Raw genomic sequence first — 16,414 nt, forward strand, 5'->3', positions numbered from 1 at the left:
GCACCATCATCTTCACGCTTTCCGCTCACGCGAAGGTTATGCTGTACGTCTGCAGGAGTTGGATGAGTCGTGAGGTCCGAAGAGAGACTTTTCGGAGGGTGCGCACCCTTGGCGGTTTATCGGAAAAATCTTATTCAATTTCTAAATGTGCCCATGCCTTGTGCACATACCGCACAAGGCCCCGTTGAAGGGTCTAATCGGTTCATTCATCCGTCTCCGGTGATTATGAGCGGGATGAGCGTCCTCTAAACATTGCACAACATTAATGCATATTTTTTGTGAAACAATAGTGGTCAATTTTGATGGCCGACGGTGGACCATGAGGCTTCGGGCATATGGTCCCTTCAGCCCATAGTTACAAAGCACTACCAGGCCTACCAGGATGGCAACCACATTTCGATTCCTCATCCATTCAAAGCCTACTAAACCAACACAGGTCAATGTTGATCTCAACAGCCATAGCCTAATCCATTGTTTCCAGCATTGAAATGCTGGAACTCCAATCGGCATGCTAAATCAATTCCATTGGCAACCAGCAACCAGCTGCACCAGTATGCAACTCGCGTAGATCAATAAATCCCAACTCCTCCAAACCCCAAACGTGTCAATTTCCGCAAATGGCTGCCACAATGCGGATCACCGGGGCCGTTTCTCTGCTGCTTCGTGCCGCGGAATTTCACACCCATTAGAGCCGCATTCACGATGCTGGTCAATCCGTTCGGTACCGGCGGTCTACGGCGGAGAGTGAAGGTCCCCCTCCCCCGCGGCCCAACCAGTACCGCGGGGATCCCGCTCGATGTTCGCGATCGCGCGGCCGTTTTGTAAACAAACACTTTCGACCTTAACCTCCACGTCGCGTCGCCGTCGCCGTCGCGACCACTCTCGTAAAAAAAAGGGAACCATCCGACGCCCCCGTCCGACGTTGTGGTTGTGGTGGATGAGAATGGACTGAAGAGAAGTGGCCGCTTAATTAATTATGAACGCGGCGGCCTGCCTCAGATCACCTCAGATCGACTGGATCGCGGTGAGGCCATATGTGTGCGAGCGTGTGTGCGTGCGTGTGTGTATTTTGTAGAAAAAGATCAAGTACACCGTGGGGATCGTGTAACAATTTATCAACCGAAATATCCGTACGCCATGAAAGTACATCTCGTCTCTCGACCTAGACGCCAATCAGTGGCGCCACGGTGCGCGGAGTGGCGCTGTGACCCGTGGCGACCGAGACCCGAGGACCGGAGGACCGCTCTGGAGAGGGCGCCACATGGGGGACCTTCGCGCCGTACGAACGAAGGGCTACTAATTGATACTAAGGTCTGTGAAGAATGTGATTCAAATAAAGGGTAGAAGAACAAAAAAAAGGGATAACCTTCCAGCGAGCGATGGAGACCTCGGCAGATGCAGAGCAACACACACACATCGAGGGTCCGCAGACACCGACCCCCGAGCCAAAGCTCTCATCCAAACGGAACCCCTTAATTGCGAGATAAATTGATCCCCCAAAAAGCCGCGACCATACTAACCTACTCAACGTGCGCTGTAGCGTCCTTTGGCGGGACAATGTCGAGCTACGGCGTGCTCTCAGGCCACCACCACCACTGGCGGATCCGATCAGCGTACTGGTACGGCCACCTGGTCGCTCGTCGATCACAACCGCATCGAGCGAGGTAAAGTCGCGAGGCTTCACCTTCGAACCGTGCTTCGGTGTCCTCGGTGAAGGCACCACCTCCACGCTGCTCTCCACATCCGACCGCATGTTGCATTCCTGCGGGAGGCTAGTGCTGAAGGAGCGCAGAGCGGCCGCACCGGCCAGCTTCAGTCGATTGCGAAAGATGTCACCGATGCGGCGCGGTACCGAGGGTTTACCACCGGAAACGTTGCTCTGGTTGCTGAGATTCCCAAAAGCTTCCTCCGGGGACTTTGTAATACCGCCGCCACCGGGATCATCACGGACCTTTGGGGACTTCCGGACGCTCACCGGACTCGGCAACTGATTCTCGATCCACGACGAAGACATGGTGGGCATAGCGGAGCGAAGGCTACGGCGGTTGCCCGGCAGACGGCGCGGCGCGTGATGCTTGTGTTGCTGTGCGGACGACGATCACTCGTCAAGGCATGTGTCATATCTTCAGCTTCTTCAGTCACACATGAAGGTCCGATCGGAGACGTCAGCGAAGCGCGATCAATTTAAGAAAACCTAAAAATGAAGAAATGGAAAAAAATTAAAAAATTAATTAGTAAATTCGTCGTTTGACGATTGCTGACAGCTAGGCGTCAGTATAGCTACTGTTGTATCGCACGTCACCATCACAGCACAGACCGAAAATCAGCAGACGCCATCTGATAATACAGCTTAATTCGCCAAATTAACGAATGTTTGGATAGCTGAAGATACAGCAAATCACGGATCTCTTCCTCCTTCGATTGCCTTCACCTATCGGCTCATTAACTACCCGGTATCGTGTCCCAAGAGTCGTGTTGCCAAGCTAACGCGCCTACTCAGTCGATGCTCGCCGTGCGTTCTCAAATCAGCTAATCAACACAGCGTTGGCCGATGACAGCAAAACCTTCAGTTATGATAACAATTAATCCGATGAGCACAAACGATACGCGGCGCGCTAATTATCATTGGCCATTGGCTGCCCCTTCTGCAGCAGAACAGCAGCCGAACGGAATCGAACAGATCGAACGGATCGAACGGAAGGTGGTGTCCATTTGAATCCGAATCCGATGCGTCTGCGTCATCAATTAGCTGCCGTGCTGTGCTGTGCATGCTCTCGTCTATCATCATCCCCAAAGCTGGCCCACTGACTGCCCACTGACTGACGGCTGATGGAACCGGATGGGTCGGACTAATTGGAACCGAAGGACAAGGGCACCGCGTTAATCGCATAAAGACGACCAGCAGACGTCCCGCAGAAGTCAGAACGGACCCTAATACTATCGATGGGTAACCCAATATAGGATTTATTGTGACACATCTCACGCTCACATAGTGAAGGACAATTCGTATGGGAGCACCGCTAGGGGAAGGCAAGCTACAGAACCCCCGCATGGCTCACAAATCAATTTTTAAGCGTACTTCCTGCTGCCGTCGTCAGGTTAGGTGGCTTCTTGGTAGACTTTGAGCACTGGAAAGGCAGTCTATATCGTTGAGCTCTATCTATCCGCTCCAGAAGCTCGAACTCATTTGGTCGATGCGAATATGCGAGATCACGAAGTTGTCGCCCAAAAAGAAGCTCGTGGTGGCGATGATCGACTTCGAATACTTTGCTCTGGAAAGTCGAACACAAACGGTACTGCTTCCATTAAGCAGCCTACCTATTTGAAGGCCTGAGTCTGAGTGCAAACGGACGAACAATCCGTGCTCTGCATGATGTTGTGTCCCAGGGAGTGGGATCACTCTACAGCGCAAGTGTTCTCCCCCATTTTGAGCTGAGCAAAAATGTCTGCAAACACTCTGTATTGGTCAACATACTCGAGCGGCATTCACGGGGACCCAGATGCCCGCCGATGCCCGCATGATGTACGGCGAAAAACCTGATCACTGATCACCCAGGGGGCAAACGCATTTGTCCGGCCCATTGTGGCCACACAGACACACTACTGGACCGCGGTCCGGCGGCTGCTGCTGCTGCTGACAATCTTTATAGGCATCTTTGGACGGCCATATATCTGCGCTTGTACCCGCGACCACGACCGCGACCGCCGCCGTGCCAAAGAGTTCTGTCAACGGTGCTACCCCGCCCCCCGGGGGCCTTTCCCTCCCGCTGACCATCGAAGGGTCGCGCGTGCCGATCACTTTCACTAATCGCTCCATTAGAGCACCGAAGGGGTGCTCCAGTAGGGAGTCCCTGCTGCCTGAGGGGGTCACAGACACCTCACCGCCGCCGCCTAACCACCCCTAGACTAGACCGACAAGAGGTTCGAATGCACTCGGGGGCACCTGGTCAAAAGTGACCCACTGTTGGTCAACGGCTCTATCTCTAGCAAGCGAACCGACGCCAGGTCAGGCGCTCCGTTCAATGTGGTCTGCCTCGCGTCACTGGTGGCCGGCGTTACAAATTTGGGTCACCGTCCCGGAGCCAGATTTCGCAAGCCGCAACAGACAACCACCACCTCAATGGCTTCATCCAAAGACCGCACCCCAGTGCGGACCGGCGCGCCAGTGTGGAAGTCATCCACTGATTTTGCCCCCCAAAAACAAAAAAAAACCCGCAACTGAACTGGATGGAGCCTCTACCCTCCCCCTCGCCGGATCCATCGGTTTAGCGCAGTGATCAATCGACGGATCAAAGTCGGATCGAGCGCCAACGCGCGCGCGTATGTGTGTGTGCTTGTGGATGGATGCATGTTTGGTGTGTCTATCGAAACCTGTCTTCGAGATCGAGAGGTGGTCGAGAGGCAAACCGAGAGAAAGACGCTGAGCTGCTCGAGATCGCTGGCCAACGGAGACGATTCGAGACGAACGGTTGTTGTAGCTGGTCCTGTGCAAATGTCCTGCTCATACAATACAATGCAATTAGGCAGACATCGAGGGCAGGCATCAACGGCCTCAAATGAGGAGCCGCTGTGCCACGCACAAGTGGCAAACCGGAGCAGGATTTCACAACCACAACGCGACGCGTCTGCGCTGTCGGGGGAATCAATATTTTGATAGATTTGGGTCAGCATTGAGCCAGGGACCAGCGCGTTAGGTGACAATCAACGCGAGTGTGAGCGAAGGGAGATGGCGCCTCGCGCTTCAGAGGCAGTGAAGTGGACATCAAAAGGTGTAACGATTAGAGAGCCCCCTCCCCTTGTTGCCAAATCACCCCACAACAAGCTGCCAAAACAACGCAAGCAACGAGCCACGTCGAGCGCTCCTTTTCCGAGGTGGTTAGGTGAGATAAGTATCGACGATCGGCCGCTCCCAAAACCACGCGATGGGTTTTGGGATGGGATTTGTTTTTGTTGTTGTTAGGTTCGCCTCATTTGCACGCCGATCGTCGCTCTTGGCCTCTTGGCCCTCTTGATGGTGCAAACCTTGCAAAACGGGTCTCTGTCCAGACGCCGGCGTAAAGCTGAGCTGTTCAATAATGACTGATCGACCGAGTGAGATCTCGAGTGAAGAGTGTGCAGTGCTTGCCGGGTGTGAGGTGGTGTATAATAATTGTAGCAATCGAAAGCCAGTGGGCTGTCTTGGGTGCTATCTGTTTTTGGAGGGGGGCAGGGCGGGGCGGGGATGACTAAGTGTTTCAGGCCGTGCGTATTTTGACCTGACGCCCTCCCCTGCGGGAGCCTTGCGGCGATCAGCTGTGCTCTGATGAGGCACCGCAGCCACCTGCTTAACCTACATACAAGGCATCCCCGGAGTGTATCGAGTTCGGCATGATCGAAGGGAACGGGGTTTGGCCACCGGTGGGGCGAGAGGTTGCGTTTTGTTTCTCTTGGCTAGCCTGGGGGGCTCCAAGGGGCTCCCCGGTTGAAGTTCAACGGTTGAATGAACGGTTTCTGCGGGCGGCCATTAGATAATTGTTGCCTCACCAGAGCAGCACCACCACCCCGGGGGCCCAGTGCTGGACCCGCGAGGTGACTGAACTTGACGGGACACAGACACTTCTCGGGTAGTTGGTAGCCGGTACTACTACCGACATTGCGACCTGCTGCTACGCGACCTGCTGAACCATATTCAGCCAGGGGGTCCTAACCGCTTTGACCTAGAGAGGCGTGCCGTAACGGGTCGATGGAGACGCTAGACGGTTCCAGTAAAGGAGCGGTGTCGCAAAAGTAAGACCAAACCCTGGACCAAAGACCCTCGACTGGTCATTATTTTTCAACTGTCATACAAGATTTATGTTGCGCTTTGTTGTACTCGCGTGATGATGCATACTGTACACGGCAAAGGCAGGGTGTGGACGGTAACTCTTTCTACTGCTCTCTCTCTCTCCTCGGGCGTTTCTGTTGGTCCCGGGCCGGGGGCGGACATCAAAATATGTTGCACAACGTTCCGAACGCACCGCATGGTGTCGCGGTCTGCATCATAAAGTGGGGTGTCTCTCTTATCTCGAATCTTCTGCTGACCTTCGGGTACCTGTACGAAGCATGAGTGTATGCGGGACTAGCGACTACATACGAGGTGCCATCTCGTGGTACTCGCTATATAGATAGATGTGTCGTTACATCAGTCACGTGCAGATGGCTCCAGACTCCAAACTATTCCGTTGATATTACCTTCATCGCCTTCTTCACAAAGCATTCCCGCTCAATACGTGTAAAAACCCACGATCCACACTCGTCGGTAAGGTCACCGGGTTCGAATAAGGTCTCCAGGAATCGACAAATGATCCACAATGACCCAAAACCTGTATGCGACTAATGCACCACCACCAGACAGACAGCCAGACAGTGCAATATGGCACCAGCATCTTAACCTGCAGAGCGGCTAAGGAAAATTAATAAAATTTGATCGCATTCTCTTGTACATACTAGCGAGGGAACGGGTGCCCCAAATATGGTCACCGTGGTTGGCGCCAGAAGCGAAAGGACAATCGTAACCGTATCCTAGCGGTGGCTTATCGCGATCTCGATCTAGATACCAGCCCGATCTGTTGTGGGTCAAGAGCGAAGCCATTCGAAGATAACAAAACCAACACATCGCTGCGGCTGTGAACACATAAAGCTGTCCAGGAAATCGTTTTTAAGCGAAGGAGGTTCAGCCTTCCCAGCGTTCCTGGTGGGGTCCAGATGAGGCTTAATTAGTTGCGAAATGGACTGCTACTGGTGTTGTTCGCCTCATTAAGACACACAACGATGACAATGACGACGACGATGACGACGTGGGACACGAAACCAATGCGTATTGGCGCTAAAGCAGTAGCTAAATATACTAAATAGACTTTTGGCTGTAACGCACGTTGCGCAATCGCATGTTCGCTTGTCCGCGGCATGCAAACAATACAGTTCCAGCGGATTGCAAACCCACCGGATGGACGGACGGACGGACAGATGGACAGAAGGACGTAACGCATCTGCTGAAACGACGAGACACTTTACGACTACATAACCTCAACCTGCGGACCTTCCAGAAGGCTAGGCACGTCTCCGGCACAGCATCCTCCGGCTGCCAAGAAGCGATTGATTTGTTTATTGAGATGTAGATTGCCATCCCTTCGTTTGGCCATCCCCTTTGCGCCAGAAGCCACACAAACGGGCAGGTAGGTAGCGTTTGCTTACGATCGCGAGATTGCATGCACAATGCACTCTAATGATCGGTGAAGCCCATCGATCACTCGCGGGACACGGGGCCCGCGTTAGGGTTTGTTCTCCAGCACGGCACCCCGTGAGCAATTGGATCGATGGTTTACTGAAACGAAGAACGTGAAAACACTTTCCTGCCAGCGCTTTTGGTGGCTAATGCTCTGCTGATCGGAATGCGCACTGCGTCTGGCCACACAATGCCCGGGGGATGGTGAACTGTGGAGCCGGTAGACGGCAGCGAAGAAAGCACCGCGAGCTACCTCGTAACAGACGACCGGGAATCACCGGCCAAATACACGGCATCTCCAATGCTGCACCAGAATGCTGCTGAAAGTGAAAGTGACCCCAGAAGTGGGTTCCCTTCGAACGAACTCCAAATGACGGATACAGTAAAGCAAGTTTGCCGTGGGTTAAGCCTCGATTATCCGATCCGACCGCTGATTTGAATGTCGTGCGCGGAGGTGGAGGCCCCGTAACGATGTGAGGACATTATATCCTCGGGAAGTTATAGTTCCGTGCACCGTGGTGTCTGGTAGATTGGTGGGTAGGCGCCAGCAATAAACTATTTTTATGTAAGGTTTTTGCCATAAATTCAATTCGAATACCAGCAACGAAACAATGGTTTCAACGAGTCACTATTTATACGAGTAGGTACAGGACATTCATAACTCTGTTCCATCTGTAGAGCTCGAAAGGTTTAGGAACAATTTTAATATTTTAAATAACAAAATATGTACAACTTTATCTACCTCCAATGCACCTGCATCGAAATAGCAAATGCATTGCATCAAAGCGTTTACGAAACAACAATCTATCTATAAATGCTAAATTCCCTCTCGAAAAACAATCATAAAAACCAACTCATCTGAAACCGCAACAACAGCTTCGCCTGTCTTCTACAAGGTCTCATAAAACAGCCCAGCCACCACCACGACCACCTCGACACGAAGCGCTCTGTAGAAATAGGTAAGTTATTGGAACGATTAACGATGAAAAACACACAAAGTTACTCGTCCTATTCTGAGCCTCTGGAGCCGAGTTTTGACGACCATACCCGTGCTACGTGTAGGTTTCTGCATGCTCATCTGAACAGACCACAGCATAATCCGGTACACTAACGCTTCAGCACCACCACCAGCAGCACCACCGCAAACACCCGCGAACCTTCTAGAGCCTGGGCTAGAAGTTCCACCCCGGAGTGGTCACGGGAAGCACTAAAAACAAGACGCATAAATCATGTCCCGGTCACCGGGGCGTACGGGGCCAAAAACAAATGCTTCTTCTGGCAAAGGCTTCAGTCAGCCCGGGCTGTGTGGTGTGCACTGCCAGCTCGGCATCGCCGCTCATCTAGCGCCCATTCAGTCGGCAGCCGGGTTTGCAGATTGCACTTTCGAGGCCGAGTCGGCCAGCCAGCCGGCCGGCCAGCCGAGGCGCGGTGGGAATCTAACGCCCGGGAGCCGGGAGACGGGGGCCGTACATTCTGACCGAGTGCAATGAGCATTGCGCAGCCAAAGGTCTGCGCTGCTACCATGGAAGGGGGGGCAACCATCCACGTGGACGGTGCATGCGTATCGCTGGAACCACCATCACCATCATCAACCCACCAACTGTGGTTTTGGTGTGCCAAGTGCAAAGAGTGGCCGGGTATGTTGCACCTTCTGGCTGCTGCTGCTGCTGCTGCTGTTGGCGTTGAGTTGGTACACGCCGCTGCACTCGCTCGCTGCGCTGGCGGTGGTCTGTTGTGCCAAATTTCGCAACAGTTACACATTGATTGAAAAAGGGCTGGACTGGAAGGTCCGGGGAAGGGTGATCTCTGGCCAGGGTGGCTGGCTGGCACAATGCTCGTGCGATGAGTGCGAAATGAAACTTCAAACGCAGCCCAGTGAGATGGAAAACCGTTTAATGTACGGACTACGCGCTTGAGCCGCCTGGCATGAGAGGTGTTTTAAAGCCGCCCGGAGACTTACACCAACCAAAGTTCATCAGTCGTGGTATGGGTTCCGGAAAACGGGAACTTAATTAAACCTCGAAAAACCGAATAAAATATGCACACGAGCTGGAAGCTGGTGATGCTGCATTCCCTTCGTGCCATTCGTGCTGGATTCCAAACCGTGCTTATGCTGTACGGTTTGCCCGCAGCGTAGAGGCCAGAGAATATGGCATTCCGTTTGGATTTATTGTTTACGATGGCCAACATAAAATTCCAACCAACAACAACAGACCGTCAACGATCCGGCCGTGGGTAGCATAAAACATGGAATTTAATTGTGACACCTGAGAGCATTTGATTTTGTCACGGATTTTGTCGATTCTCCGGTTTTTGATCGGACATTCGTTTGCTGCGCCGGAAGATGGGGCCCACAAAGGTGTTGAGATGCCGATTGATCCGCTTCCTTTTGTCCGCTATCCGGCGTAAGGAAGGATTTAAATCAAATCCCTATCTACGATCTACGCAACGCGTGAAACGGATTTGTGTTTTATTGCTGGATGCTATATGATACCTTCCGACGAGGGTTGAGAAGTGCGAAAACATTAATCCCCAAGTGTGTTCCCCAAGAAGGTCATGTTGGAGGCAGGAATCAATAACTCCTAAAATGTAGGTCACCGATGCACAGGAGTTGTTATGGAGGCATTTGAAGGCCCTTGTCCCGGAAGGTACTTCATAAGCCTGCTTGGATTCTTTTCGAAATATATGCAATAATGTCGCCCCACAAAAGCAATAAATTAGGAAAATGCATATCGTTACCAACATACTCTAAATAGTAGTTGAAGTTTGAAATCTCCTAAAATAAGTACCTTTTAAAAGAACTACAGCAAATTAATTACCAAAATTTCTAATTTTCACTCAAACCACACACCGCAAAAGCTGCTGCCGGATAACACAGGGACGCGCTATAGTCACTCAACTTGTAATACCAGATAGGAAGCCATTTTGTCGGCCACCTTCTTGATGGCGAAAATGATCCGTCAATCAATTAAGCTCTAATAGACAAGCACCACACCATCTGCTCCCGGCCATAAAGCACGGGAACGGGAGCAATCTGGAACCGGCTCGGGATTCCCTTCCCCCCCTCCAGGCGTCTTATCGGGAGCGATATTCCAGTTTTGTCCCGTTGCAGGAACCAGCACGCGCCCATCATGGAAACGGGGCACCATCCAGAGTCTCGTACCCGTTCTTCGTTCGTTCGTTCGTTCGTTCGTTCGTCGGTCCGCACACGACACCTTCCAGCGTAGAGCAGATGATTGAAAGCATAAAAGGAGGCGAGCGACCGCTGACCAGGCCGGCCAGCCCACCCAAGCCTGCAGCAGAGCCTTCTCAAGGTAACTCAAATAGCCGCCCCTGGCCAATTTCACGGTTGCGCTCAATTCGGTGGCCCGCCAAAAGCCTGCCATGATTCCTTCTCCGCGTGATGGCCTGATGAGCTCAATTTTCGAACCACGACGCGGCAGTTCATCATCACGACCGGCTGGCTGGCCGGCCAGACATGGAGAGGAGGTGGGTTGGAAAATTTCCATGCTTTTGCTTTCAGGGCGTTGGTTGCGCCTCGATCGTTGATGGATTAGATTTGTTTACCGATTTGTGCTGCTGCCACCAATTTTATTCCTTTTTCACCTGCTGCCAGCCGGTGGCCATTGCATGGTTCGCCGACAAAACGCGATAGAGGCGAAAGCATATCGTTCACTGATTGCAATGGGAAGTGTCCGTGGTTTTATGTGCAGAATGAGTGTGTGTGTTCCACCTCTTCACACCGTTTTCGGTATCTCCTTTTTTTTCGCCCCACCGGTTCCTCTAATATGGGCTCCACCTCAAACGCACGCCATTTTATTTCGCACTATTTTTTTTGGTTCACCCGGTTCCGGCGCAAAAAAGAGCTGCGTGTGCTTTCCACGTGCTTTCCACTAGGAGGGGGCGTAAAGGCGCTCGCACCTCCCACACCACGGTTCCATTCGGTGTGATTTCCTTTTTCCGCTTAACACATTTCCCACATATATGTTTGCCGTTTTGCTGGCCGTGTGCCGCCGGTGTGCGCGATCACACACACGCACACGGAAGTCGGTGGCACAGGTCTGTCGTACGGCTCGAAAAAAGATGGTTGCTTCATCGATTTGAGGTTATAGTTTGGTACACTATTTAACACTTTATCGCCTTATCACTACGCAGAACATTACAAAGTGCAGCATCAAACCTTTCTAGGGGCATCGGCGATTAAAGAATGTTGGAGCGCACTCCCCAAAAAAGGAAAGGTATTCAGTTGACAAACACGGCAGCACATAAATGGGAGCGTTAGCCGGGCCAGAGACAATGGATGGCGAGTACGAATCAATGCAAGATGAAGGAACAGAACATCCCGAATAACCAAAATGGAGTGCAGCGCTTGGTGGCCATATTTTTTTCAAACCTGCGAACCGGCTTATCATTGCTGCAGAACACCGAACCGAATAGTTAGATGAAGTCAAACCGGATTTACGTTCCAGGTATGTTAGCTGACAAAATATATGGCCATCAATTCTAATGCATACCTTGCTGTAGAGAAGATTCACATGCACTGGACCTGACCACACACACAATCGGCTCCACAATCCACGAGGAATTTATTAAATTTAAAATGCACTAAAACTCCATCGCACAAAACAACACAAATGTATCACAATAAAACCATTAAACTATCACTTTTCATCCCACTTCGTCGTGGTCAGTTCACCGCGAAGATGTGCACCTGGATCCTGGATGCGCACGGGATGAAGCGCGCGCGACACAACCAAACAGATAACCGAGAAGATGCACAGTACGGCGACACGCGTAAGCACGAGACTATCACGAGGAGCGCTAACGGAGATCGAAACACGCGCCACCACGGCCGATCGACAACCTGATCTCGCCAAGCTTACAGGGGATCCGGCAAACCTGTGCTCCACCGGCGCCAATCGCTCTCAGTGCGACGCTATCGCTCTTTTTCTCTTCGTTTCTTCGGCGAGCTGCGACTTTAAAGGTGGGGTAAAGCTGAAGAGCAGTAATGTTGAGCAGCCCTCTTTTGGCGAGAGAGTTGGTAGCGAACCGATCGTACCGACGATCGCTATTGCCGTTGTTTGGTGTTCAAGAAAGAAAACTTTTATTTCGGGAAAAAATTAAAATTGAATCGATTTTTAAAGACATTCCTGTTAAGGTAAAGTGTCTTAACCAAAACGATCTTTAATGCAATCCAACCTGAAGCAATCCACAAACCTGCAGAGAGCAGAGATCAGGCCGACGCAGTCGAGAGAGCACTCCGAGAGATGCTTAGCCCCCAAGAGGATGCGGTTTCTCTCACCAAAACCGTGACGCAGAATGCAGTCGATCGAAAGCAAGAGTGTTTTGTCTCATATCCTGCTTAACGCGACCGATCGACCATCCTGTTAGAAGCCCCGCTGCCGTCGCCCATTGGTTAATTTGCAACAATCCGGTTGACTGACACCGCTACTCTCTAGGTTATTGCTCCCGAAGAGGTGCGATCGGTCGATCCGGTTTTGTTTAAGGATGATCATCTGGGATCCGGGCCAGCCTTTCAGGCTAGGATGACTTGGCAAGAATAATAAAAGTGGAAAAATGGGCGCAACAGAACCTTCTTGTTGACTTGAAATTGATTAATTTGTTTAATTATTTAATAGCTAAATGGCTTTAATGAAATTTCGGAATAAAAATAATTACGGACATTACGACACCGTTACGAAATGGAAAGAAATGCATTTGATTTAAGTGTCACTCCCAGATTCTTAAAATACCACTATAAAGATGATTGACTTTACACTTTCGGAAGGTTGCTAGCAAGCATGAGGTAACACTTTGTAACACGGCGCCTTCGGTGCAAGATTAGACGGCTTCCAGCAATACGGCAATACCCTGTCCACCGCCGATGCACGCCGATCCGACAGCACGTTTCAGATTCTTGCGCCTAGAACGAAGCAAAACATAGGGAAAATATGATTAGAACGACTCCAACGGCAATATTCCATCTTTTCACACTTACTTCAGTTCATGTACCAAGTGACCGGTGATGCGGGAACCGGAAGCTCCAAGCGGATGACCGAGCGCAATCGCACCTCCGTTCAGGTTGAACTTGTTGATATCGATGCCCAGTTCCTGGACGCAGGCAAGGGCTTGAGCACCGAAAGCTTCATTGATCTCGAACAGATCGATATCGTCCACCTTAAGACCTGCCACCTGCAACACGCTCTGGATCGCCGGCACTGGTCCAATGCCCATAATCTCTGGTGGTACACCGACGGTACTGTACGCGACAAGCCGTGCCAACGGGGTAAGGTTGTGCTTCTTGATCGCTTCTTCCGAAGCCACCACAACCGCTGCCGCACCATCGCAAATACCCTGAAAGACAACAAATTAGTTTAGTGATGACGTAGAGCTGCATTTCCGGCTACCGTTCCTTACCGAGGCAGTTCCAGCGGTCACGCAACCATTCTTCTTGAAGAGTGACGGCAGCTTGGCGAGCCCTTCGAGTGTCGTCTGCGGTCGGGGATGCTCATCGACGGCAAAGTCCACCTCCTTGCCCTTGATCTTCAGCTTGAACGGAGTGATTTCCGTCTTGAACACACCCGCATCGTTGGCCTTCTTCCAGAGCTGCTGCGACCGGTACGCGAACTCGTCCACCTTCTCACGGGCGATCTTGTTACGCTCGGCCAGATTCTCGGCCGTCAGTGCCATCGGAAGCTTACAGTACGAGTCCGTCAGTCCGGTCTAGCGGAGATGAAGAGAGCGAGAGGAACGATAGGCAAACGGTTAGATGGTTGGTCCGTCCTCGTACCATGCTCGCTACATACCCAGAGCGCATCCTCTAGCGGGGGACTGTTGCCGAGAGTAATACCGAAACGACTGTTCCGCAGAGTGTAGGGTGTCTGGGACATGTTATCAACCCCACCGGTCAGTGAGATTTGTGCCGCTCCGACGAGAATGTCCTGCGCTCCGTTGACAACCGCCTGGAACCCGGAACCACACAGACGGTTCACACCGAGTGCTGGCCGTTCGATCGGAATGCCACATCCGAGCGAAACGTGGCGTGGTAGGAAGGCACCATCGGTCGACGAAAGCACCAGCACTTGGCCGATGTTCACCGAGTCGACCTGCTCCGGCTTAACACCGGCAGCATCGAGAGCGGCCTTCGCGGCCACCGTCTGCAGCTGCGTGGCATTCGTGTTCTTGAACACACCGCCAAAGGTTCCGAAGGCCGTGCGCTTGGCAGCAACGATGAAGACTCCTGCGAAGGGAGAAACGAGAAATCCGTCAGTCCAAATATGTTCAGCGCATGATTGAATACCACTATCAGGATTATCAGCATCATCAGTGCACGGCAAGCACGCCGGGAACGCTCCCCTTATCACGAAAAAGTATAGTATGTTTTGAGTTCGTGATATCAGCAAAAGTGGACCATGACCGTCGTCTTCCGAGGGGGCAATCTGGCCTATTTGTCGATGATAAAAACCTCAAGAGCATCTCACGGAACCAAGTCATGTGACCCGTCGTTGGATGATCACCGAAATTGTTGGCCAGGAATTAAAAATAAAAAAGATACATTTTAGGCCTTTATCTCCCCTCACCGGTGGGGAGGTGGAAGAACAGCAGACGCCGCCTGCTGTTGTTGTTGCCATCTCTGTCGAGCGGACTTTGACCCGAGTCGGTGATCGCAGGCTGATCTTCTGGATCAAAGTACAATCCAAAAGTACTCGCAGTTCCTTAAAAATCATTTTCAGGAAACTCTTTCCAAGTAAAACTAACTAACAAACACGTTTCGATTTAACTAAAATCAGCTGTTTTAGTTCTTGAACTCGTTTCGATTCGTAGCTTACCTTTAGTGAGAGCAGCCATGATTATGAAGGTTTCACGAGATACTAACAGAAAAACGAATAAACTTTCCACTTGTTGATGCGAGTATACTTAAAACAGGTACTCTCTTGGTATACTCGGTGTAATTATTTGAAAAAAAGGTTCTTCAAAAATCACCACCGTTCACAAAAAAACTTTCCTTTTTGCTGCATGGGCCACCACGGTGGACTCTCAAACCCGTGCAATATAAACTTCTTGACAGATTTTACAGCGATGGTCGATAAAATATGAGCATTTTATCTGAAAAAAGCAAAATTTTTAACGTAAAATGGGCTGTCTCGTACTGTGTTGTTATTGTTTCGTGAAATTGCGTTAAAAATGGGAAAATTTTAAGTTTTTTTGACTTTTTGATAAGGATGATAAGGACAAATTAGCATCATTCGCAACTTTCGCCGTCGTTCTCGTTGGCCCAGAAAAAGTATAGGAAACTTGGAAAACCGTAGCGCGAAAGATCCCCAAAAAGACCGGGCCGAAATCGCCGTGGCTCGCTGTTGAGGAAGGCGTTTTGAAGATTTTCCTACGTGTATGTGTGTGTGCTCCTGCGTGTTGGCCTCCCTTCGGATACCCGGAACCTTGACCACCAGACAGAATGTCCTTCAAGGAGCTCGTAGAACCGGAATGTGGTGGAGCGAATCCGCTGATGAACCTGGGCCGTCAGGTACGTCGGGATGTCGCGTTCCAGGACGAAGGATTGGCCGGTGGCCGGAGCGCGTTCGCACCCGGTACGGATCGGGAGCTGGTGAACGAGTTCATGGGACAGATAGCCCCCGCACCGCAATCATTCCGCATGGACGTGCTGCTGAAGGAGATGCGTGAAATCGATGCACAGAACTTTCACCGTCAGCAGCAAATCGTACCGGGACCAGGGGTGATCGATACCGTGGCAAGCGGATCGGGGCCGTGGGTGGAAGAGTTTGGCGCTGGTGCTAGCGGTAGTACATTGCGACCTGGCGAGAGTAAACTTTCGAGCGTAAGATCAACGAGACAGGGGAGAAAGCAATGGAAGAATTAGATAATGATTAACATCCATCCCTTTATCCACGTAGGTCTGGTCACAATCACAGTTGATGCCAATTCAGGGAACAGCAAATGCGGGACCGAACAATATACTTTATACGCGGGACTTTTTCGATGCCCACGCACCAACGAATGAGCTGGAACGTAACTCTATCCGTCAGGCAGCGGGTGAAATGGCCGAGGTAGCATACGGTCACCGTGCGGATCGACTGCATGCTAGCGAGGTAAGCGGAAGTCATGTCCTGGCTTGTCTGGTACGCGATTGTAATCGGCTTGTATTTGTCTGTT

At 51.4% G+C, this 16,414-nt stretch overlaps 3 protein-coding genes across 3 annotated transcripts in view; 1 reads left to right on the plus strand and 2 right to left on the minus strand.

The window, feature by feature from the left end:
* LOC125957595 (uncharacterized) overlaps positions 1 to 12,056 on the minus strand; it is a 51,136-nt gene extending 39,080 nt beyond the window's left edge. Inside the window, exons 1-2 of the mRNA XM_049690415.1 lie at positions 11,758 to 12,056; positions 1,521 to 2,194 (exon numbers count right to left, since the gene is read on the minus strand). Coding sequence (XP_049546372.1) covers positions 1,521 to 2,023 — 503 coding nt within the window. The 5' untranslated portion in view covers positions 2,024 to 2,194; positions 11,758 to 12,056. The remainder of the gene's footprint in view (positions 1 to 1,520; positions 2,195 to 11,757) is intronic.
* An 882-nt stretch (positions 12,057 to 12,938) lies between these two features.
* On the minus strand, positions 12,939 to 15,260 carry LOC125957612 (3-ketoacyl-CoA thiolase, mitochondrial). Its single transcript, XM_049690449.1, has 5 exons — positions 15,073 to 15,260; positions 14,050 to 14,483; positions 13,661 to 13,966; positions 13,242 to 13,597; positions 12,939 to 13,166 (listed from the first exon to the last, which is right to left on the minus strand). The coding sequence occupies exons 1-5, from the start codon at positions 15,089 to 15,091 to the stop codon at positions 13,085 to 13,087; spliced, it is 1,197 nt and encodes a 398-aa protein (XP_049546406.1). The 5' UTR covers positions 15,092 to 15,260; the 3' UTR covers positions 12,939 to 13,084.
* Positions 15,261 to 15,404: 144 nt separating this feature from the next.
* The window catches only part of LOC125957604 (peroxisomal targeting signal 1 receptor), a 2,731-nt gene continuing 1,721 nt past the window's right edge, over positions 15,405 to 16,414 (plus strand). Inside the window, exons 1-2 of the mRNA XM_049690435.1 lie at positions 15,405 to 16,079; positions 16,156 to 16,350. Of these exons, the coding sequence (XP_049546392.1) occupies positions 15,699 to 16,079; positions 16,156 to 16,350 (576 nt within the window). The 5' untranslated portion in view covers positions 15,405 to 15,698. The remainder of the gene's footprint in view (positions 16,080 to 16,155; positions 16,351 to 16,414) is intronic.

This window comes from Anopheles darlingi, chromosome 3 (assembly GCF_943734745.1).
Source record: "Anopheles darlingi chromosome 3, idAnoDarlMG_H_01, whole genome shotgun sequence".
NCBI lineage: Eukaryota > Metazoa > Arthropoda > Insecta > Diptera > Culicidae > Anopheles > Anopheles darlingi.

Excerpts from the sequence above, each read along its gene's own strand:
- LOC125957612 (XM_049690449.1), bottom strand. Across the intron at positions 13,967-14,049 it reads CGCTAGAGGATGCGCTCTGG|ACCGGACTGACGGACTCGTA; the intron begins GTATGTAGCGAG and ends CATCTCCGCTAG. Across the intron at positions 13,167-13,241 it reads CACTTGGTACATGAACTGAA|GCGCAAGAATCTGAAACGTG; the intron begins GTAAGTGTGAAA and ends GCTTCGTTCTAG.